The sequence below is a fragment of the Scylla paramamosain genome, chromosome 15 (genome assembly GCF_035594125.1).
Source record: "Scylla paramamosain isolate STU-SP2022 chromosome 15, ASM3559412v1, whole genome shotgun sequence".
Classification (NCBI taxonomy): Eukaryota; Metazoa; Arthropoda; class Malacostraca; order Decapoda; family Portunidae; genus Scylla; species Scylla paramamosain.
This window is the reverse complement of record NC_087165.1, coordinates 22,042,078-22,068,511: the sequence shown is the minus strand read 5'-3', so window position 1 is coordinate 22,068,511 and position 26,434 is coordinate 22,042,078. Positions and strand designations below refer to the sequence as shown.

The 26,434-nt window shown below is 38.5% G+C and overlaps 1 protein-coding gene and 1 long non-coding RNA gene across 2 annotated transcripts in view; one reads left to right on the top strand and one right to left on the bottom strand.

Moving 5' to 3' along the window:
• LOC135107665 (uncharacterized) overlaps positions 1–1,495 on the bottom strand; it is a 57,019-nt gene extending 55,524 nt beyond the window's left edge. Inside the window, exon 1 of the long non-coding RNA XR_010271883.1 lies at positions 1,347–1,495. This is a non-coding gene — a long non-coding RNA (uncharacterized LOC135107665). The remainder of the gene's footprint in view (positions 1–1,346) is intronic.
• Positions 1,496–3,089: 1,594 nt separating this feature from the next.
• Positions 3,090–26,234, top strand: LOC135107662 (death domain-associated protein 6-like). Its single transcript, XM_064017774.1, has 12 exons — positions 3,090–3,397; positions 5,802–5,861; positions 6,527–6,862; positions 7,671–7,777; positions 14,544–14,668; positions 16,043–16,158; positions 17,206–17,291; positions 17,973–18,073; positions 18,897–19,046; positions 19,574–19,749; positions 21,717–22,320; positions 22,996–26,234. The coding sequence occupies exons 1-12, from the start codon at positions 3,344–3,346 to the stop codon at positions 23,370–23,372; spliced, it is 2,292 nt and encodes a 763-aa protein (XP_063873844.1). The 5' UTR covers positions 3,090–3,343; the 3' UTR covers positions 23,373–26,234.
• The last annotated feature ends 200 nt before the right edge of the window (positions 26,235–26,434 follow it).

The window sequence follows — 26,434 nt, the reverse complement described above, 5'->3', positions numbered from 1 at the left end:
TTCTCTTAGAAGGGATGGAAAGGAGACGGAAGGAGATCAGTCATCAACCATAATTCACAAATTCTTCGGACTCATGGCTCAACACCAATATATATTTATCTATTTATTTGTACTTACGGACGATATTCTTGTTCCAATTTAGTTTCACAAAACTTTCAAAGATCATAGTTCTAATTAGGGGTGGCGCCCTCATCCGGTTAAAGGGTTACAGCTTTAGGTTAAATTTGTAACCCTTTGTGGGGTTCAGGCTGAGCGCAGCTTCCTCATCACCATCGCCCCCACTCCCCCACCTCTTACAAGGAAGGACCATCAACTTTCTTCCCGTAACGCCTAAACTGGCTGCAGCGATATTTGAAAATAGAGATGCAGACCACAACAATCATTTCTAATAGCGGAATTAAACAAACATGAATGGTTTTGGAGCCACAATTCTATGAAAGAAAAGAAAATATTTTCACCTATTAACTTTACATACAAAGCGCCACCAGTTTATACATAAAGATTCTGATTACAGCACCTCCCACTCCCTAATACACATGTAATACGGCAGGATGAGTACGAGCACACTGTCCTCATTATCCTCGTAATGAGAACAAAAACAATAATAAGAACACTATTACAATCACCATCATCGTTACTAGCAACATTTCTAATACAAATTATAGGATCCCTTTGCAACCTATGACTCCTTAAACATGCACTTCAAGTCATAGGGAGTTCAAGAGTAATCGTACCAATGTGAGACACTACTGCTTTTGTAATTTGTTGTTGTTGTTGTTGTTGTTGGTAGTAGAAGTAGTAGTAGTAGTAGTAGTAGTAGTAGTAGTAGTAGTAGTAGTAGTAGTAATGGAGGTGGTGGTTATGGTAATAGTAGAAGACGACTACTACTACTACTACTACTACTATTAATAATAATAATAATAATAATAATAATAAAAATAATAATATTAATAACTAACAAAAATAATAACTACCACCACCATAACAACCACCACAACAATAACAACCACCATCACCACCACCACCACCAGCTCAGCAGTGCCAGTAACGAGGTGGCCGTGGCAGTGCTGTGGCAGTGGTTGTGTTGGCGCTGTCGTCATCCTGCGGGGCGGGCGAGGTGCCACACGGCCCACCAGCCCAGGGCGCCGTGCTGTGGGGGTCAGGCTGTGGGGAGACAATTCCTGCGGTGTGTGTGGCGGTAATGAGAGGGGACAGAGTGAGGGAAGACGCAGGGAGGGAAGGAAGAGGCTGTCTGTCTGTGTGTCTGGCCCTGCCCTCCCTCCCTCCTTTAAACTGTGGGTCACTCATAAACACCCCTGCACACACACCCCATCCCCGCTACTCACCCAGAGCTCCGTCCCACCAGTTCATGGTGGGCGCGATGGTAATAATCCAGTGCTCAGTTAATAAACCAGGCTCAGGGAAAGGGTCAAGGGGGAAGGAAATCTAGGGTTACACGAACGGCAGAGACACACCCTCCTCGCTCACTGGTTCAGCGAACACTGCCCGCAGCGGCACTGAGCATCATGGGAGACCCCAAGAGACCGTCACAGATAAAACGACTATCTTCTCAACTCTATTAAATTAGGCCAATATCGTTGTTTTTTAGCGCCATGTTTGTAATATTTTAAGGCAAGAATTTTTGTGTTAAGTATTTTGAGTGGTAGGACAAGCGAAGGCAGCAGTGTGATAGTGTTACAATCGGCCACAGGGCTGTTGCATAGGGTAAACCACCGGCTATATTTCCCAACTTGAAAACAACTTTACAGGTAATTCTTTGAAAATAGGTTTGAAAGACTCGTTGAAAAACTGCCTAGCTAGATCTTTTAACGAAAGGAAAAGTGATATGAACAGATTACCTCCTTGATTTGATTGTTAAACTCATAGTTTGTAGACATTATTAACCACTATAGGCTAATGAATGGCACAAAAACTGAACCTTGGCGTAGGATATGTGATGAATCTCTCTCTCTCTCTCACTCATCTCTCTCTCATATATATATATATATATATTATATATATATATATATATATATATATATATATATATATATATATATATATATATATATATATATATATATATATATATATATATGTGTGTGTGTGTGTGTGTGTGTGTGTGTGTGTGTGTGTGTGTTTGAGAGAGAGAGGAGAGAGAGAGAGAGAGAGAGAGAGAGAGAGAGAGAGAGAGAGAGAGAGAGAGAGAGAGGAGAGAGAGAGAGAGAGAGAGAGAGAGAGAGAGAGAGAGAGATGTATGCATGTATATGTGAGTACTATATGTACACATATAAGCACATATATGCAAAATAAGTAGAGGCAGTACCAGCCTAATATATATTATTATATACATATTACGCTGGTAGTGTCTCTGCTTGTAATTAAAGTGTTGCCAATCTAGCTAATTTCGTTTGCAGTAAACAGATGTAGATAGCGGGAAACTTTTATCCTTAAAAGATAAAAAGAAAGTTCAATACTAAGAAACCAGTTGATATTATATAGAAAAATCCCAAGTGTTGGAGAAATTAACATGTATTTTCTACGGACAAGGAAAACAATTTTTATCGGGATCATATATCCTGTATCTACTTGGTATCTCTGCCTATGTAAAAAAAAAACTCATTATTTTTGCTACTGAAAGATATATTTTCTCTTATAGGAACAGATACATTGGTATCACCCCTTTAAGGAGCTGAAAGGCTTATCTAGCGGATTTCTAGCAGGACGAAAAGCCATGAGCACCACACTCTCGGTCCCCTGGGAGTACTGAGTGCGTCCTGTGAGGTGCTGCAGCTGTTCACTAACAACCTAACGATTTTCTGTTATATATCACTCATTTAGCTGATCAGAAAGATGTCCTTTTGAATGTGAGGAAGCTCCCCTGGTCGATTATTTTGATAACAGAAGTATCTGTCAACTGATGCTGAGAAAAAAAATATCCAAGTTGTAGTTAGACATTGGAGACAGTATGATAGTGACTTTGTTTATATTAATTTCAAATATAATCTCTTTTCGGAACATAGAAGGAGAGTGGGGGCAAAAAAAAAAAAAAGATACAGAGATAAGAGTTGGAGGTTATGACAAGCTGGCAACTTTTGCGATTGTCGTTTTATCACCGTTTGTCGCTCAACACACGTCTGGACGATCTTTTGTATATGCAACAGTTCATATGATCTATCCGATAGCGAGGAATGTGGTTACACAAGTCCAAATACACAAAAAATGGAATGAATACCATCATAGGGGAGCACCAAAATAGCTATCTTGTTGCAATAATCTAGCGGTGTGGACTTGACTTGCAGTGAGGACTTTTGCAGTACTGCGTGTTTGAAAACCATACACAATGGCGGCAACTGAGGTGGTGGAACTGTCTGGCTCAGACGATGATGACCTCCCGGTGAGTGAAGATTAGATCACTGAGATTCATTTTAGGTTAAAAAGCCACATAGGTAGAACTTTGGCAAGGGCAGGTGGGGCAGGAAGTGTACCTGGTGTATATTTCGCTTAACTGCCCTCACCCATTCTCTACCTACCCTAACTTAATCAGCAGTTGGATAAGCCACATTTATACTACATCTCGTCGACCCCATTCCGTTATTATTTATCGGTATTGCATTTGCACACTACACTGGAACTCTGAAGTCCCAAACCCTTCCTCTTGATAACATATGACATTGATAACACGGTATTTATGGTGTTCAAGTTATGTGAGGCATAGTACTCTAGTTTTCATTCGTGGTGAGGATTCTGATCTCGAGTAAGACAGTAGATTGTTCTTTACTGAAATAATACTGGTTAGCGGATTAAGGCTAAGTAATGTTAGGTTCTGATGGTCCCTCACCCAAACCCCACAGCTCCTCACAGCCTCCCCAGGCCAGGAATAACTCTGTGCCAGTAATGAATCCCAGAATCAGTCAGATCTCTGAGATAGTATTTTGTATTTACTGAAAACCTGTGCTGCTCACTGACTTCTATAGCATGCAGATTTTACTAACAACTCATTGGCTTGATGTAAGAAGCATGTTGTTGTTCAAAGCTGTGGAGACCATTGTGATTGTTGCAGTGTAAATCCTTCTCTGAAAGGAGCTTAATGACCTGGTTTTGGAGCATGCTTAGTTGTAGAGGAAGTTGTACTGCTAGGGCAGTGGCAGTGGCAGCCACACACCTGATGCTTCATTCTTCTATCATCATTCGTTTTGAGTATCCCGAATCCCATATCCACTAATTGGAAGTTGATAATTACTGTACTTTCTTTAATACACAGCATGGATATGTGTCTTAGATCTCACTGTTCAGAGTATCTTGAATCCCTGCATCATCATTCAGAAGTCAGTAACTATGTTGGCAATTAATTTTGTAAATACAAAGCAGTTTCTCTTAAATGTAATTCTGAATCTGCTAATTTAAGTCTCCTTATCTAATTCATTCAGGTTTTTTGTGCACACGTCTCCAACAGTCAGGCAGGCACGCTGTCGGCCAAATGAGAACATCATTTGTACATTCATGACGAGACGTTATTGGTTGATGTAACATTGGGCTCAGCTGAGTAACATTGCACAGTAATTATTCTGCGGATCTGAGTTCAGTTTATGTATATCATTGTAAGTGACATATTGCGTATGTTATTGTTGACTTGGTTGCCAGCTTGCCATTATAGAAAATGACAAAAATCAAAATGAAGATGTTTATGTCTACCTGAGGATTAGCATTACGTCCATGCTAGAACAATAAAATTTCAGCTCCCTAGGTAAGTGCCTTTTGTGCTTGGACCTGTGCTAATAACTCTACCTTGGACGATTAGCTTGTTCCTCCCTTCCCTCCACCCTCTGACTACATCATGTTACCTATTAAAATTCTTCGCAATGATGTTTTCCATGCCCTCGCTGGCCTAAACCTTCAGAAGGTTTATAGAACTGATGAGGCCCCTCCTATTGTTCTCTGAAACTGTGCCTCCATGCTTGCACCTTGCTTAGTCAAACTCTTTCAACTCTGGCTGTCAACATCTACCATTTTTTTATTTCCAAACTAGCATCCTACAGCTTCTATCCTTCTCTCTGTAACTTCATCTCAAGTTTCCTTTCTGACTGTTCTATTGCTGCTGTGGTAGACAGTCACTGTTCTAAATCTATTAACTGGTGTTCCTCAGGGTTCTGTCCTGTCACCCACTCCCATTATTCATTAATGATCTAAACCAAACTTCTTGTCCTGTTCACTCCTATGCTGATGCTACCACCCTGCACTTTTCCACATCTTCGTAGATGTTCAACCCTTCAGGAAGTAAACAGTTCACACAGGGAAGCCACAGAATGCCTGACTTCCAATCTCTCAAAAATTTCTGATTTAGGCAGAGCAAACTTAGTATTGTTCAATGCCTCAAAAACTCAATCCCTCCATCTATCAATTAAACACAACCTTCCAGACAACTATCCACTCTTCAGTGACACTCAACTGTCCCCCTCATCTACACTGAACATCTTCAGTCTGTCCTCCACTTATAATCTAAACTGGAAACTCCACATCTCATCTCTAACAAAAACAGCTTTTATGAACTTAGATGTTCTGTGTTACTACTTTGAAGGAATTGTGTAGAAAAGTATATTATATAAGTTCATTGCATCTTTATGTATGTAGAGTAACACTGTAGGCATATTTGATATTGCTCCTATGTGTGAGAAGGGGACATGTCTGGTGCTGCCGCCTGGTGACACTCACTAGTTTACCAACCTCCCCATTAACCTCTAGTGTGTATGAGACTTGATTTATATGAAATTTTTTATTTATGTTCTTCACATACGTTTCAGGAACTGACCAGGAAGCCAATTGGTTGGAACTACCAGCTGGGTGCAACAAAGACAGAGAAGGTAGATGTGTGCACAGTGCCTTGCATATATCTTCTGTTTACTTTTACTTTTTTTAGCAGGGATTTAGTTTCTTTACTGAGTTGCATGCATTAGACCTCCAGCTCTGAAAGCTGCTGCTATCTGGCAGAGGAGGATGGACAGTTACTTATTCATTTTATGAGTATATAAACTATTAACTGTTGCCTGGAACAACAGTTACCCTGTTGTACATACCAAATGTATTGCTTGGAATTGCTCTGAACAAGTTGGTTGGAACTACCTGCATCAGAAACAGACAAGGTAGATATCACAAAAGTTCTTGCCTTTTTAATGTAATATTGTATTTCTCCTGCTTCATGCATACCTGGGCTTGTCTGCAGTGTTTGCCATTACACATCAGAAACAAGCATCATATAAGAGAAGTCTTGTTCTTGCTTCTGGTGGAGAAATTGTGGGAGATGATTATCTTTAGAAATAGGATGCATGGGGCTATTGCCTTCAAATTTACTTTGTAATGCACGCACACACACACACACACACACACTTTATCTCTTCATTTTTTAGTGCACCAGAAAAAGGACAGTGAGACAGGACCTCACGAACGTAGCTCAGGCCCTGTAAATTGCAACTAGATAAATACACACACACACACACACTTCATCCTTTCTCCTCTCCTTATTTCCTAGGCTAAGTCCAGAGCTAATGGGGCATCAGCTACAACAGCACCAGGACCAGCTTCCCACTGCCCAGAGAAAGAAGTAGATGATGACCTGGAAATCATTGAGGTGAACATAGAGCCAAAGAAGAATTATGTGATGCCAACCTCCAGTAGCCGCTCAGAAATACGCAGGCAAGTTCGCAGTACCACCCAGTCTTCCATTTCGGATTTCTTCACCCACGAGAAAAGGGCAGCAGAAGACACTAATGAAAGGAGTGTCAAAAAGAAAAACAAGGAAAATAAGAGTGAGAAGAGAGACGAAGAGCAGGAAGAGAATGACAGGAGTACAGCTAGTTTGGAAGAGGTAAGTGTGGAGAGACTTGCAACAGGAGCCTCACCAGAAGTATTTAAGGTTTTCACTTTTCCATTCCTTTTATTTTTATTTATTCATTTTATTTATTTTATTTATTTTTTTCTGAAGTGCTTCTGAGTTCAGAGAGAAAGATATCAGGAAAATTTAAAAGCCTGTGTTATCCCATATATGTGAAAAAGCAGCTTTAGTGTAGCCCTTTGCAATCTGTTTGGCAAAACATGAAAGCAATAAAAAAAGGCATTCCAGTAACTCACACAGTAATGCACCGTCCACTAAATTATTGCGACATAAGAGATCTATGTACATTGAGCAGCACCACTTATGTTTTCTTACTTCTTGGTATTTTTACCGTTTAGAATAATTTAATTTTACTCAGTTTGGGAAATGATAGGTTGTAAGAACATAAGAAAATAAGGGAAGCTGCAAGAAACCATCAAGCCTACACATGGCAGTCCCTGTATGAAACATGCCTTCCTATTTTCACTTATGGTTCCCTTCCATGAATTGGTTTATTCTTTTAAAGCTCCTTAATGACTCAACACTAGCAACCTGATTTCCCCATTAGCTATTCTCATAGGGTGCACTCAGTTACCAGCATTGATGATGATGATGGTTGATATCTTATTGGGGAAAAAAAAATAAGCACAGGAGTATGTTTCAACCTTTACATATGATGGGATGAGACTTGATAGTCCTTTATTGATTCTATATATCAAGATTCAGTGTGACCTGTGATGGTAGTTGAAATTCATAGTAGTACTGATATTGAGAGTGACTACTTTATTGTCTTCTGTTTCAGTTTATAAGGCAATGGGAAGAGATAAAAATCAGCAAAGATGATGAGAAGATCCGAGACAAACTTTGGAAGCACTACCACCTTGCTCAAACATCCTACACCCACTCTAAGTTAGTAAATGTATTTGTGTATTTGGGTATGTGATTAGTACACTATACACACACACACACACACACACACACACACACACACACACACACACACACACACACACACACACACACACACACACACACACACACACACACACACACACACACACACACACACACACACACACACACACACACACTCACACACACACACACACACACACACACACACACACACACACACACACACACACACACACACACACACACACACACACACACACACACACACACACACACACACACACACACCCACACACACACACACACACACACACACACACACACACACACACACACACACACACACACACACACACACACACACACACACACACACACACACACACACACACACACACACACACACACACACACACACACACACACACACACACACACACACACACACACACACACACACACTCACACACACACACACACACACACACACACACACACACACACACACACACACACACCCACACACACACACACACACACACACACACACACACTCACACACACACACACACACACACACACACACACACACACACACACACACACACACACACACACACACACACTCACACACACACACACACACACACACACACACACACACACACACACACACACACACACACACACACACACCCACACACACACTCACACACACACACACACACACACACACACACACACACACACACACACACACACACACACACACACACACACACCCACACACACACACACACACACACACACACCCACACACACACACACACACACTCACACACCCACACACACACACACACACACACACACACACACACACACACACACACACACACACACACACACACACACACACACACACACACACACCCACACACACACACTCACACACACACACACACACACACACACACACACACACACACACACACACACACACACACACACACACACACACACACACACACACACACACACACACACACACACACACACACACACACACACACACACACACACACACACACACACACACACACACACACACACACACACACACACACACACCCACACACACACACACACACACACACACACACACACACACACACACACACACACACACACACACACACACACACACACACACACACACACACACACACACACACACACACACACACACACACACACACACACACACACACACACACACACACACACACACACACACACACACACACACACACACACACACACACACACACACACACACACACACACACACACACACACACACACACACACACACACACACACACACACACACACACACACACACACACACACACACACACACACACACACACACACACACACACACACACACACACACACACACACACACACACACACACACACACCCACACACACACACACACACACACACACACACACACACACACACACACACACTCACACACACACACACAGTCGATAGTCGGGTAGTCAGTATTGTGCAGGAGAGAGACAGATGGGTGGATGGTGTCTACTTAGACTTGAAAAAAGCATTTGACAAAGTACCACACCGAAGATTGCTATGGGAAATGAAAAATTATGGAAAAATTGGAGGAAGACTGCTGGAGTGGATGGAGGATTATCTGGATCATAGAGAGATGAGAACTGTAATACAAGACCAAAATTCATCTTGGCTGAAAGTGACTAGTGATGTCCCACAGGGGTCAGTGTTGGGACTGATAATGTTTGTAATGTATATGAATGACATAAATGAAGAAATAGATAGTTGCATGAACTTATTTGCAGATGATGCTAAGCTGATGAGAAGGGTAGAAAATGTAAATGACTATATGATACTGCAAGATGATTTAAATAAGATAAATAGATGGAGTAAATCTTGGTAGGTGGAATTTGGTTTAAGTAAATGTTTAGTAATGGAGTCAGTACTGTATCTGGGAAGAGGCATGCATCTGAAGCCTGGCTGCAGAGGAAGGATGAGACATACCAAAGACATAAAGGAAAGAAGAATCAAGTGAAATGAGGTATGGGTTGCAAAGCGACTGTAGGTGAAGGATTGGATAGGAGTTGGACAGAAAATTTTTACTTGAATAAGAAAATGTTATGGAAGGAGTTGAAGAAAATAAGAAGTGAAATGTGGGGGAAACATGAGATTATGTGAGCAGAATACGTTGGATGATGATTGAGAAGAATACAAAAGGAGAGATGGGCAAGGCATTTTGAGATATTGCTGAATATAAAAGAGGATAAGAAGCCTGTTGAAATTTTTACAGTTAGGATGTAGTAAAGTATAAATGGATTAGAGAAGTTGAACAGGTGTTTAATTACAAAAGAGAATGATGGAGATAGTGAGGGACATAACAGGAGGGAAAGTTGAATGTGCAGTTGTGTTTAAAGTGTTGCATAGTGACTGGTCTTGAGCTGAGTAAGACTGCTAAATGTGTGCTTCCTGAATAGTATGATGCGGATTGACCAAGTGGCTGATATGATCACATGCAGGAAAAGGAGTGGGTTTATTATGGTGCAGTGATGTAAAGGTCTGCTGTCTGGCCCTGGTGTGGGGAGAGCTAGGTATGTTGCTCTGTTGATGAGGATCAGTCTTTTATCCCTCAGAGGCCAAGATGTGAGAAGTGCTTGTGAATGTTTCCATGTATATCTCCTGTCTCAATTAGCCTTCTGTAGGCATTATGTGGGTCTTGTACATAAATAGGTGTATCATAAATCTGATCTGTTAATTCATAGTTTTCTCTCTGCATTCTAAAAGTTGTATTATATGAATTATTTTTTTCTTAATTACTTTAACTTTTTTTTTCCTGGATATTTCTTGGAAAAGGAATCAATAGGCTGTGGAAATTTTATTATCCTTACAATATTTTTATCTGACTTTTATAAAAAAAAGAAAACAGACTTTTGTATTGTGTAAAGAAAAGAGTGAGAGGCATAAGAATATAAGAGGCTCCTGCTCAACTACCAGCTATCTCTAATCATCTTATTTACAGCCCAACGTTTGGATATGTACTTAATTCCTGAAAACTCTGCAGATTCCAGGAATCGTCTCATTATTTTCTGTGGTGTGCAATGAAGAGCCTCTGAAGTGATCACTAGCAAATCCTTAAAAGTCTTGAGGTAGTTATCATGAAATACTGTATTTTTTGGTGTTTGAAATACACCTTTGTATAAGATGCACCTCTGTTGTCAAAGTATCTTCCATGATTTTTCATTCATTTGTTTGTTCAGCATAATCTTTTATGAGAGGGATACACTTTGTCTCTGCTGCCCCACCTATGCAGGGATGCTAGCCTAGTGTAAAGCCATCCACTAAAGTAATTCTTAAAACAGGTCTTATCTTGGCTATCCTCTTTGTTGGGATGTGGAGCTGGTATACAGATAGTTAAGTTTGTAAATTGAAATGATGAAATGATACATGGTTACATATTTGTATCAAAACATTGTTCATTCATTTTTAAAAACTTTCAAAATCTAGTGCATTAATGAGTTAAATAAAGACAGGCTCTGAAATCTAACTCTTATTTTTCTGTAAACTATTTTATAAAGCTAGTAAGGAACCAGCAAATAAGTTTGGGTCATAAGTCAAGAGATTGTGACCTTAGTAACTGATATTCATAGTGATTTTCAAAAGAACTGGTTTTTATTAAGTAATATGTAGATTTTTAAATGCACTTTTGATAGTGCTTACTAATGGACTGGTGGTATTGATGAACGATTACTAGCAAAGTAATAAACTGCCTTGAGTAATTGAAGTAATCAAAATCTTTAAGAGGAAATAGTATTCTCTTCACTAGCAAACATGCTATACAGCTATACAGGATGGAAATATTTTGTGGTGCAGTGCCTTGACAGTCTGCCATCTGATAGGAAATGGCAAAGACAGGCCACCTAGTTTGCACCCTTGGGCAGATTTAGGGTGTTACCAGGAAATCTGTGTACAGGAATGTTTTCATTTATTCTCAGTTAAGTGTAGAGAAAACACTGCTGTAATTGGTATTGCTGAAGTTGTTCCCCATCCAGGATGCACCAGCACTGTGGTAGTGTAGTATAGTATCTGCCTTTAATCTCATTCTTTACTTTCAAATTTCCATGGCCTTGTTTTCTGCAAGGTTCTGTTCTTTCCTAACTGTTACTCGCTAACATATTGCCAGAGGCTGAAGTTGGCAAGGAGAAACCTTTCAATATCCAACCCTGTTTTCCACACAGTTTACCAGCACATGTAGTTTGAACATTAATCACAGGCAGAAGAATCCCCACCTGCTTGATGACATCACTTTGTAATTTCACCGGTTAAGCAGGTTCCTGCTGAGCAAAGGCCAACCAAAACTGCACTACAACTTTCAGTCACTATTTATGTATACTTCCTTGCCTCAGTTGCATATTTATGTTTATAAGGATCTGATATAGCTATATATTACTGGTATTTACAGCTATTATAAGCACTATGAAAAAGTACATAATTACAGTATACATTAGTTGCAGTGTATGAAACCTTGTATAAAAATCTCTCTCTCTCTCTCTCTCTCTCTCTCTCTCTCTCTCTCTCTCTCTCTCTCTCTCTCTCTCTCTCTCTCTCTCTCTCTCTCTCTCTCTCTCTCTCTCTCTCTCTCTCTCTCTCTCTCTCTCTCTGTTTTCTGGTTTAGGATACTTTTCATATTGATTACAGTATTTCCACTTTATTTTGTATGAAATTAATTCTTGAAAATCCAACTTTTGGCTGTTCATGTGGTTATACTTGTTGCCAGCTTAGTGTCTGTTATACCAGTTACATACATTGTGACTATAAATATGTACTTCTGATGGTGTTTGCACTTGTTACTTATACTTCTTAAAATTCATGTAGGTGATTGAAAAAATTAAGCTTAAATCAAGACTGTTTAAGTACTGTTAGTGCCCAAACTTGGTGGGAGGTGGCTTGATCAATGGGAGCACAGTGTGACATCATGAGGTGGGTGGGGTTTCTGTCTGGAATCATTGTCCATATTGTAGTAATATCTAGTTCAGCAAATTATGTCACTACTGAGCAGATTGTGTCCTGTTCTTCATATGTAGTATCTAATCATATTGTCATGCTTTGGATTAGTTTATTATTTATTTATTTATTGTTTACTATTATTTATTATTATTTATTATATGTAAAAGAAGTAAGAAATAAGTAGATTAGTAAGCAGCCAAAATGTTATGTTGCTGATCTAGTTATCTGATTACAATTTATCTTATAAGGTCTATATGTTGTAGTTCCACTTTCGAGCAGTGATGATCTGGGCTTGCTTGTGCAACAGATTCATGGGTAGAGAGGGTCTGTGAGATCTGTCCTCTCCCTGCTTAGGTCTTAGAGAATGTTTGATGATATGTGATAGGATACATTTTGTCTTGGCTGTTCTACCTATGGAGAAAACTGGGGGTTGATAAATGAAAATTATAACCATCCAATTAATGTAACTCTTTAAACATGCAGGCATCATATCATGTGTATAAGTAGACAGTGTGAAGTTTGTGACTTACACCTCATGACATTTTAGGGAAGAGATGACTGAAAATATTTTTTGGAAGGACTAAGAACAGTTAGGTAATATTTTGTGTTTGCTTTTAATGTTCAAGTATGCACACCTGTGGTAGTGAGAGAAACTGGTATCTGATGCAGGATGTGCAGTCATGAAGCACAAGCGGCTCACACTTAAAGGAGCAAAAATAAAACCTTATGAATAGATACAAAAAAATGTTGAGACCTAATTTATGTTTACATTTTTGATATCTTGCTTCTTCCAGTAATGCCATTCAGCAAGGTGAGTGTAGCATAAACATATCTAAGCCTTTCCATGAAGAATGCCCTCTCATTTATTTTGTCTTTCCACACATTTCTGCTGTTGCCGGGTGGAGGAATACTGCCACCGTATTCCCTGCGTATCATGAAAGGTGACTAAAAGAGACAGAGCAAGGCACTGAGAATCCCCTTCTCTGTAGTTTTTATTCCTACAGTGAGACAAGCCATGGCATCTAGTCTTGGCTACCTCTCTTCAAGGGGGATCTCAGCCTGGTAAGGGATGGCTTGCGTATTTTTCTCCAAGGGGGATCTCAGCCTAATATATAAATAGATAGTCTTCTCACCATACTGGTGGTCTATCTCAGCTAACCTTATACATAGTCTTTAATTGTTGATGTCTTGTACTGTGTATTATTAGACCTGAAGGAGGAAGGCTTGGTGGTGTTTCTGGTATGCATGGAACTTGAGAAACCAGAGACAGTCTTGCCTCCAAGCTGAGTAAACACTTCTTTAGGTCCAAATATTATTTAATATGGCATTAATATTCAAAGATAAAAAATATTAACAGATGTGTAATTGTTTCCTCTTATTATGAGAAAAGAGTCATATTTTCCTGTAAAGATTAGGTATTTCTGCATCAAAGATGTGCCAGTTGCATCATTGTTGGTGACGGACACTAGTCACAGTCCACAACATTGATGTATGCATCTTTCCCCAGTGGTAGTGGTTTCTATTAGAATGAATTATAATGTGTGAAAAGAAGTGTAAAGGATTAATTAATATAATTAAGTAACTTTCTTGTAATTGGCTCTTACAAGATTTTATTTTAATTTTTAAAATATATATCATTAAACTATATGCAGAATGCTGATATGGTCAATTTGTTCCCAGGAAGTTCATTGAGATCATTGAAGCATCAACACGCAAGCTTACCATTGACAACATATATGTTGTTATAAAAGACATACTGGACTGTCTGAAGCAGTACAAAGATGTGCCCTACAGAGAAAAGGTAAATAAGCTGTGCCTTGAGTTGAGTTGAGGAAGGAAAGTCAGGCAGACATAATGTATTAATGGCCATCACTGAGTTGCATCATTGCATACTCAATTGCCCTAACTGCTGATCCCTATCTTAGCACCTAAACTCTTATCAGGCTGTCTGGCAGCTGTACAGTATACCAGATGACATAATAACTCCTCTGATGCCATGCTGGAGCCTCCCCCTAAGGGGTTGTCATGGCAGAAGAGCCTCCATTCCTCCTCCAAACACTTCTTCCTTGCTCTGCCTCTACTAGCACCTTTTTCACACATGTATTCCTTTGCCCTGTCCCTCTATCTTCAAAGTGGCCTATCTTTCCCATTAGGACTTTCATCAGTTTCACTCACACACACTTTACAAGCTCTATTCTTTATCCTTTCAGTGACCGAACCATCCCATTGTATTTCTTTTCTTCCATTCCACTACTCAGTTCAATTTACACAAGTGCTCATCCTGCATTTTTCACTTATTTTCATCAGCATCACTTTTCTCTCTCTCTCTCTCTCTCTCTCTCTCTCTCTCTCTCTCTCTCTCTCTCCTCTCTCTCTCTCTCTCTCTCTCTCTCTTCTCTCGTCTCTCTCTCTCTCTCTCTCTCTCTCTCTCTCTCTCTCTCCTCTCTCTCTCTCTCTCTCTCCTCTCTCTCTCTCTCTCTCTCTCTCTCTCTCTACCTCTCTCTCTCTCTCTCGTCACTCTTTTGAATTTTGTATCAGCATATCTTGGCAGCACAATTTTCCCTCCTATTCTTATCCATGTTCTATCTGTCTTGGGAATGCAAGGATTATCCAGTATCTAAGTTAATTGATTTTTTTTCACTGATGAACTCTGGATTATGACTTTTGTTGTCCCACTGTCTTATGACAAGTATTACAACAACATCCAAACTAAGTGAATCCTTCCTTTTGGAATTCTCTAGTGTACTTTAAGAGCAGTGGTGATTAAGTATATTTTCTCCAGTTTTGTTTGAAAGCTCGTCTTGTTTTTATAAAAGGGATGAAAACTTGGGAATGTTAGAAATAAATGTGAGGCACCAGTAGCAACAAAGATAATCAACTAGATTTGTAATATGTAATTGTTATTTCATGGTACCAAAGGTACAGTTTACAGTATAGCTTTGTGATGTGGGGTTGACATTTACAAAATGCTGAATTGTTTTTTTGAGGTATGATTTGATAATTTTTTCATATTTTAACTAAAACATTTTTATACCAAACAACCTTAGAAAAATGTTAGTGAATAACATCACTAGTCTGAGCTATCCATTTATGATGCTGAATTAAAGATCAAATTACATCAGGAATAGCCCAATTGAATGTCAGCATGTTTTTTGCCTAACCTCCTGTCCTAAATCTACAGGGGAAGTGGAGCAGAGTCTACTGGAACCTCCAGGAGAAGGAACTCCAACACCCCATCGATACAGAGAACAGCAAAATAAACTCACGGCTGAGAAAAGTGGAGAAGAAAATGAAGGTTAGTTTACACAGTGTTCTGTCTGTAAACCATATGCTACAGCACAGCAGCTAGTAATCAACCCATGGTGTCACTATGGGATGGCTGAAAGTTTAAAAAATGAAGAATGATTGTTGAAAGTTGTAAAAGAGGCAGACCCTCATCTAAGTGGTCAGAGTGCATTTGAATGTGGAAAAGGAAATTAATTTAGTATGTAGAAAGATGTGATTAATGGTGATCTGCAGACTAGAAAATAAAAGTTTGAAGGGGAGAATTAAGTTAGACTGTGTAACTGTGATTTCTGAGTGTGTGGAAATGTCTAAATATGGTTGGAGATAGACAAGAATATTGTGTGTGAAATTTAAGATAGGAATCATCAGGTATGCTGGATTTGTGTATAGAAACTGTATAATTATACATCTATTGACTTGAAAATAATGAAATAGTGAAATTTTTAAGGCTGAAATCAGGACATATATATAGATGGACAAAAGGAATCAGAAGAGAGGCAGTGGTGAGGTGGAAATGTATAGAAGGGAAAAAGCAGCAGGGGTGGTTGTGATTACACCTGAGGTGTGTAAGTAACAATGCTGAAACTGATTGAATGGATGCACAAGACAATGTTGGCTGGCATGGGAAGAGGAATGGGCTTCTGGAGACTGGACAAGCCATCATTATCTCAGTTACAAGAGAAGGATAGCAGAAAAGAACTTGAGAATCATGGAGATACTACATAGTTTCTTAAATATAGTTTAAAGATGCTTATGGAAACCATTTGGGAACTTTCTTTTCTCAGTACAACTGCATAACTATTTCTTAAGCAATCATGCAACCTTACATATTGGTTTAACCTCATTAGTTAAGCTGCCATTACATAAAGTATCTTTAATTCATCTGATTGATATAAAATGTCATGTATTCAGCTTGGCTACATTCAGTAGACACACAGCCTCAGATTCATTTGCTAAAAAAATATACTTGTAAGATAGATATATGCTTCTTACACCATTGCCCACTCTCTCCACTTATTCTTGTTCAGCCACCCATATCAGTACTGTTTCTTTCTAGGAATTGGCAAACAAAATTAAAGAGCTGGAGGATGAGGAGGTGGATTTGGATGATGATACCAATTCAGCATACTTAGTGGAAGATAGGTGAGTATATACTATCCTGTTCTAGCAGCTCTAAGTCTGACACCTGACACTTGCTACTGTTTTGAATGTGTGTAAGTTTCCTTAATTCCTCCCACCCTTTCAAGCACTATTTTAGAATTGGCAGTGTGACTGGGATTCTGGAATCCTTCAATTTTCTGTTTGCCTGAATTTTTCTTTGTATGATCTTTATACCTCTTAATTAGCTATATTTCTTGAAAAATTACTTTTGTATTTATCCTGGGGCCTTCATAGGTTTGCTTGAAAATGCATTCACAAAATACTACATTTGACACTATACTAAAGTGACATCTCTTGAAGCAAAGTATGACAAGCACAGGCTCAAGTGACATCTTGCTTGTGAGATTTGGCTGCTGGAGTTTAGCTCCCTGAGTGGCAAGAGGGCTGTTAAGCAAGCAATGAACAATCAAAATAACTCAGTAGACCATTGAAATTTTAATGTGATTATATATATATATATATATATATATATTATATATATATATATATATATATATATATATATTATATATATATATATATATATATATATATATATATATATATATATATATAATATAATCAGATCAGATTTGTGCATCCACAGATTTTAGGCAGTTATTGTTTTTAAGGTTGTACTTATACAGTGTGCCACTTTCCATTACTATATCCACTGTGTTCCAGAATAAAGCGGCAGTTTACAAAGCTGCATGACTATTACTGCCGCCTAGCTAAGTGTTCACCTGCCACAGGTCGGCCAATTGAGAAGAAATTCAAATACAAAGGTGAATACATATGTAACATTTTAGTAATCCATGTTTTTCATCATTCTCTCTCTCTCTCTCTCTCTCTCTCTCTCCTCTCTCTCTCTCTCTCTCTCTCCTCTTCTCTCTCTCTCTCTCTCTCTCTCTCTCTCTCTCTCTCTCTCTCCTCTCTCTCTCTCTCCTCTCTCTCTCTCTCTCTCTCTCTCTCTCTCTCTCTCTCTCCTCTCTCTGCTAGTTGAAATAACAATATGTTTCTTGTTGATGTTGATATTATTTCAAGTAAATGGGTCAAAATATTTCAAAAGCATAATTAAAACTTTTGAGCAATCAGTTAATTCTGAGCAAACAAGAAGTCCATGTCACCGTCCAAAGTCTGGCTGCTTATTCATCATTAATCCCCCATTTGGAACAAATTTAAGAAGTTCAGCTTGATGGTATTACAATCATCCAATGAAGCTCTGAAGTGACAAACCATAAATACTCTTACATGATATGAAACATCTAAATATGTTTCCAAGAAAACTATAATACTAAAATGAATTTTTAATCATAGATTTTAATTGATTTACATGTATGGGCTTGAGTATTGATAGTATTCCATCATTCTGTGCATAGAAACACCCCATTATTCTCCAACTCACCTCAGATCTCGTGCCATTGTTGTCCCACACTTGTCAGTGAAGAATAGATAAGTTTATAACTTATGAAATATACAAAGAAAATCTGTTCAATTTATCACTATTTGTATTTAAATGATAATCTGACCATTAAACTATTTTCTAAATACTGTTCATATCTTACAATAAAATTTAGGCATCAATCCAAATTTCTCACTATTCTACAGGTAGTCGCTGGGTTGAAATAAATAAGAGAATAACAGCCTGGGTGAACAAACACAGAGAGTTTCCTGACTATGTGGACATTCTGAACCTGGTGAAGAAAGTAACCAAGCAGAGCAGCCTGCCCCTCAGGCCAGAGACAGTGCGGGTGCAAGGTGAGTGGCCAAGGGAAGGGAGCAGAACCACACTGCATCATGTATTTACCTCACCTTGGTATTTTCTGTTTTTTATTAATGTCATATTAAATGTTTACATGTGTTAGGAAAGTTTTGTTGCTGCCTACAAGCTTTCATTTATTACACCAGCTAATGTAATTTTTATATGGAAGAAAAGGGATAGAAATAAAATATCAAATTACTGGATTATCTTCTGCAACTTGTCTTTACTTTCGTGGTCTATGAGCAAAGACTTCATCCCTTATGTATCTTGGTCTGCTTATTGGCTCTTAGTCTTACTATCCACTTCAGAATGTTTAATATGCTTACCTTGTTTACTCTATTCCTAACTATTCCTGTGCAATTTGCTGACAGTTTGCTGTTATGAAGTCAGGCTTATTATTTTGTAGGATACTTGTCCTTACAGTGCAGCAATACTGCCTTTTGAATTTATAAATTATGAGTAGTAAATTTGTTTTCTGAGACAATGAAAGCATTCCATTTTCATAACTTTTTTCCCACAACAGCTCAAGAGATCTTCAGAGATGTGGGGAGGATGCTAAAGTTTAGACGGGAAAGTGATGACTTGTACTGTATATATTCCTATGTGGAAGAAGAAGGTGAAGACCCAGCCAGACAGGATGAGGGATTGGACCACCAACTGATGGAAAATGAGAAGATTGCCATAGAAAATCTGAACAAAGTAAGGAGGAAAGGAGAAAGTACCTTGAGTCTTGGAGTATCCAGAATAAGGAACTTTATGTGGGTAAAAGAGAGATGGAAGTGTCTTTTTGATAGGTTGATAAAGGAATGCTGTGTGAAATTCAAGAGAAGAAAGGAAATCTTAGAATTTAACCATGACATAGCAAAGAGGATGAGAGGGGAGAGTAACTATCACTTAAACTTGTTGATTGTGTCAGTGAATGTGTATTGCTATGGTATGTATGAGGCTAAAAAGTAAGTTTGAAGGGTGAAAAATGTATGTCATCTCTAAGTTGAAGTAAAGATGAAAGCAGAGTGAATGAGCTTCAAAGTGTGAGTGGAAGGAAATCAGGCGTGGAAAGAAAGCAAGTGAAATGCTGGCCTTGTTGGTGAGCTCTGGATTGGAGCAGGTGTGTGGAAATGGAAGGTTTGACTCAAGACTAACATTTATGAAAGTAAAATTAGGATAAGAACTCTGAGTATTTGTGAGAGCATATTGAACTGGTGATGAGGAAGGAGAAACCTTTGGGAGTGATCTGTACAGATCCAGGGACCTAAGATAGCATTTCATTTAATCTTAATGTCTGATTGTGTATGAATTTACACAATTGTAAATTGTAATTTACAGGGTCTGAGCTACACTTGTGTGGTTATCCATATCTATATGTCTAATTTTATCTTTAGTTTGCGCACACTTGTTGCCAAAACTTTATCCTCTTCAGTGTGTCTTTGGAAAACTATTCTTTGCATTGTTTAAACATCTTCCTTCCCTCAACTTGTGTGGGTGTCCCCTTTCATGATTGCTTGTCTCTTTTAGTAACAGTTTGTCATTATCTACTTCCAATTTATTTACCAACTTGTGTGTGTGTGTGTGTGTGTGTGTGTGTGTGTGTGTGTGTGTGTGTGTGTGTGTGTGTGTGAGAGAGAATGCATTGTTCAATGTCAACTGTTTAGGCAGGAAAACTGTAAAGCATTAATCAGCTGATTGCTTTGGTGGGCACATATGACTCTTCCATAGCTGTCAGCCTGTGTGAAGAGTGCTGTTGGTGTTGGGTTATCCTAACATCATGTCGTGTCTCCTCCCCCATGTTTAAAAAATGCATTTGCAAAATTAGTAAGAGGAGATACAATGTGGGATTTGGTGTTGGGATTTACTAACACCAGTGTTTATAAAAGTGTGCCAGGAAAGATTGTTGATAAGGCAATGATGAATCATGTGGTTGTGGCTCCTCCATTTCTTCTTTGTTCAGCTTAATTTCACATTCTTGTAGGAGAGACCAGTTCTGTTGTCAAACTTTGGTATTTGTTTCACCCTAGTATTTTAAATTTCATCCAGGCACATCATACATACATATCAACTATGCCTAAATATTTTACATTCCCAATTCTAGATTTCAAATCCCTTAGCTATACTGCATTTCTGCTTGCTTGTAAACCCGGCAGACACTCATTAATATTATTCCAGAAGACCCCCCCACCCCACTCTCTCTCTCTCTCTCTCTCTCTCTCTCTCTCTCTCTCTCTCTCTCTCTCTCTCTCTCTCTCTCTCTCTCTCTCTCTCTCTCTCCCCCCCCCCCCCCATTCTTTTTACTACCTGACCTATTTGCATGCATATATCCACACTTCTCATCCAAATTTCACTTTCATCCTAGTCATTCCTGTGTGCACTGTATCTGTTTATAAATTGAGTTTAAAACATTTGAAACAGTTTTTCTGAAACAGTTTTCTGATGATCAGAATGTGTACAATACTTCCCTGAATTTATCATTGAGTTATGGTTTCTTGATCTTGATTTTCCATTAAAAATGTGGAAGGGGTTGCCTGTGCTGAATGCCTGAAAGAGGCTGCATAATTGATGAGAAGTAAGTGCAGATGTCAAAAAACAATGACTTTTGACCTGGAATTATTAAGTTACTGAATTGAAATCACATGAAACGTAATAACCACAGTATTTTTCTTTATTTAAAGGTTTTCCAAGAGTTTGTGGACAAAGATGGCCAGCAGCGGGAGTCAGCAGATCTTAACACAAAGACAGCTTCAGAAACACCAGAAAAAAAAGATAGTCCAGTTCAGGGTATTTCAAGAACTCCAGAATGCAACGTAGAGGAGACGGTTAAAACAGAGGGTGAGCCAGAAAAAAAAGATAGTCCAGTTAAGGATATTTCAAGAACTGCAGAGGAGACAGTTGAAACAGAGGGTGAGAGTAAAGTTAAGGAAGAGTTGAAGGTTAAGTCCATACCAGAAACAGGTGAATTGGAAATTACTTTGAAAAGGGTTAGTGATAACTGGATAAAGAGTGATGAAATGAGAGAAAATGATGGTGAAGATGTTATTAGTGATGCAGAGGATGATACATCAACTGAGGATCATGCAATAAGTGATAGTGAAGATGATGATGACACATCACCTGAAGAAAGTGAGGAGGATGAAAGACAGGACACAACAGAAAGGAGTACTCATGAACCAGGCAAGGTAGAGGAGGAATTAGATGATGGGGATGAAACAGATGATGACTTGAAAGTTGTCCTTGCCAGTGCCTGTATAGAGGAGGAAGAGGAAGACTCAGAGGAAGGTGAGTATTCAAGAAGTTCACTTTACATTTTGTATTAACCTTTAAGCCATTGTGTCATTTTATCCTTTTATGCAATGCCTTGAGCTCAGACATATTGTAAATATCCACAATTACCTCAAACAATCTTCTAGCAGCTTCATTTATTCTTGTATTAGAGGAGTCCATTCCTTTTCCTGAAGAGTGGATGTACATGGGAGTGCAGCAGCTCACTCAGTAACAATACAGGAAGTTTTAAGTTTGAATCCTGGTACAGTTCATATTTTCCTAGGATGAGTACCCTTTCCTTGTTTCATCCAGCTGTAAATTGATGCTGGCCAGAAATTACTTAAGAGGTTAGAGGTAGTGGAAGATATGCATAGTATGCCCAGATCTGGATTAGGGGATCCTGTCAGCTCATTGCCTATGTTCCTGGTAGTATAGCATGCATCTTTACTTTTATACATCTAGTCCTTTTTATTTTTGTTTATTTATTTATTTAATTAATTAATTTATTTATTGTTAATTAATTAATTTTATTTATTTATTATTTATTTATTTATTTATTTATTTATTTATTTTTATTTACTTTTTTTTTTTTGCCTTCTTTGTTTTCCTCCTCCTCCTCCTCCTCCTCCTTTTCTTCTATCACCTCCACCACTATTACTACTTTACTAATCACCACTGTTCTTTCTTCAGATATCCAAGTCATGGATACTGAGGAGTTTCTTGAGCTGGAAGGTAGTGGTGGTGAGAGTAGCAGCAAGAACTCAATTTTGTGTCTGGATGACAACAGCCAGGAGTGTGAGAGTAGCGACAAGAACTCAGTGTTGTGTCTGGATGATGATAGCCAGGAACCCTCTGCCACTACATCTGCTGCTCAGAACAACACCAACCATGTCTCCACCACCCACACTACAGAAAAGAACTGTACCACCACTGATTTTGCTGCTTCACCCAAAGCATCTGTTAATACCGGGACTACCACCAACTCCACAGACACGTCAAATCAACAGAAACGCCAGTTGAATGAGAGTTTACCACCCTGCAAGAAATTATGTGTATCGGATGCATAGCTGAGGAATTGGGAGTCTTGTAACTTTTTGTCAGCTAACTTAAACTAAGTACATAAATATTAACTAATTTAAATAATTATTTTTGTATTAAAAGGAAATTTCTTTTTAAGTATAGATGGATATGCAGTATTAACTCAGAATCTATTTTTCTTCAACAACTACTATGTGAACGTTCCCCAAGCAGAACCTCCATCCCTTCCTATTCAAACATTATTGCTTTGCTTATTGAAATTTTACCAACATATTTACATTTCTTTTACCAGACAGCCTTGCAAAGACCTAAAAATTTCTTGCTGTTTGGCTTTCCTTTGTATTCCTTTGCATCTTTTCACATATGTACTCCTTGATCCTATTCTTTCACCTTCCAAGTGGTCTTCTGCTAGGACATTCATTGTCACTTTACACGTTTTCATCCCTTCACTATGGCCAAACCATTTCAGTGTATTCCGCCTCTCCACACTTCACTCCATTTGTCTAAGTTCTTGTACTACCCACCCATCCAGTCATTGAGGAGCTTTAAAAGATAAGAGAAATTTATGGTTGGGGACAAGAATTGCATGGGAGGGACACATCGTCATTATCCAAGTTGAAGGTGGAAATATGCTATGTGTGGGATGACTTGAAGCCACAGCTACAGCAAAACTTAGCAGATTCAGTACCACAGCATCTGATTTGTTGAGATGGCAGTGGTGCCATCAGGTTGAAATAAGAAGAGAAAGTTGAAGCAAAGTTATTGGAGAGGCAACTTAGATCATGAAAAATAAACCACTTGTTAGCTACAACACTAGTCATGGCAGCTTGTATATGAGAGAAGTGCCAGCAATCATGCCACTGCATTGTGTAAAATGCAAACTAATGGGAGGTGTCTCACTACTGTGGTAGATGTGATGATGCTGCTGCACTGCCACACCACAGTGTCACACCAGGTGCAAAGACAACACACATGCAGTTTAAGATGCAATGACGTTGCACCACTGCATCTTGCCAGATGTGAGGACAAAACTCACACACACAGTTTTTAGATGCTGTGGTGCTGCACTACCATATCACGTCATGTGAGGACAAAATGCATAGTTTTACATCTTTTTTTGGACACCAGCCAAGGACAACAAAAATCTATTGTTTCAGAGAACAATAGGAGGGACCCCATCAGGTCCATAAGCCTTCCAAGGGTTTAGCCTGGCACTGCACTGCCGCACTGCTACATTATGTCAAGATGTGAGGACAAAGCACACATACTCATACAGTTCTAGACCAAGCAACTGGAATAAATAAGCATTTTTCCAGTTTTTCAATACCCTGAGTTTAGTGCTATGCCTTTGGAAGAAACTAAGTGCAAAACTAAGAGGGTTCTGTACTTCCTATCAAAAACCATGACCTTACTTATCCCAAGATGCACTTTATTTTCTCACCACAATATTGCCTTTCTCTTTAGTCTAGTCTTCTTCCTTATAAACATAGACACTATCAAGAACAACTTACAGTTTTCCATATTCTAATGCATCTTCTATCTTGCATTGTTTACAAGTGCTCTTTTCTTTTGTCACATCTTACATTTCTTTCATTATCTGATGATGTCATCATCTGGTGAGTCTTTGTAATTTATTTCATGATCTTGAATGCATCCTTTCCTTTTCCCCTCATACTCACACTGTCCTGCTGCTTCAATGGAGGTTGTCTTGTACCCACTGCATGTACCACACATGTACCTTCTCTGAACTGTCTCACTTTCTGCCATTCTTTATCAATCCTTCTGGGAATATTATGTTTTGATTCCTTCAGCCACTCCACATTTCATTCTTTCACTTTTGCCTGGTACATTAAACCAGCTCTTTACGCAGCTTTATCGTGCACAACCACTCTTCCTTTCTTCCTTGTTTCTCTGTATTGAAAGAATAGTAGAAATATTAAAACCACACTGCCATACAATTGCAGCAGGCATCCCCAACATTCAGTTTCACCCGTTGGATGTAGTAACAGTGCACTGTGTGAAGGTTGGGTGGGCTGGCCTACCTTTTCTTGAGGGAGACCTGTTGCTAGTCCTTTTCTGTGACAATCTGTGATTGCTTTTACAGTAGAAATTAATTCTGCTTAAACTTGAATGGTTTGGGTACTGCCACTGTGCATTATTATTACATTTTTTTTAATTTTTATAATTAATTATTTTAGTCCATATGTACACAATTGTTGCTGTAACTTGTCCATGATTTTTAAGGATATATACTAAGTTCAGAATTCCTTTAATAATTAGAGTCCATTCATCTCTCATCATGTGATGTTTTGTGCATGAAGGAACTTTTTTTTTTTTTTTTTGCTGGCAAATAGTATTTATTTATTTTTTAGCAGGCAAATAGTATCTATTTATTTTTTTAGCTGGCAAATAGTATTTATTCAATGTTTTATTTTATTTTATTTTATTTGTTTATTTTTATTTATAAGTTATTAGAACTTTATTTTTCAAATCTTTCCATCTTATTTATCAACCTTGTATTTTTCATCTTTCACAGTTCTTCCAGTCTTCCCATTATGTACAATATTCCTCCTCTTCCCATCTTATGATAGTTTTGACTGAAGTTCCTTTACCATACACTTAACTTCCACTTGAAATTAGTTGTTCGGGGTTTTTGTGATAAACACAATCACAGGTTCTTCACCATACTCTTCAGAATAAAGTATTTATTCTGTTTTGGTGAAATTATTTGTCATCATATTAATAGGGGCAAACACTGGAATACCCTTCACTTCATCCAACTACCAGAGAAACTGTAAATATTTATATAATTCGTGTAATTTTACTATGTTTTGACAATACTTTTAAAAAAATAAAAATGAATAAATAAATAAAAATATTTAAAGAATAAATCTGAAACTAACTCTCCTTTCTTGGTGTAGTACTATTAGTGCACAACTTTCCTTAAATTTTGTGGATGGACCATTGATTGGACCTTCCCAGAATTTTCATATTCACTTACATATATAATTATCTATATGTACTTTGTATAGTTTACTGTGTGTATGTGTGTGTGTGTGTGTGATACTGACACCAACTTTAAGGGTGGCTT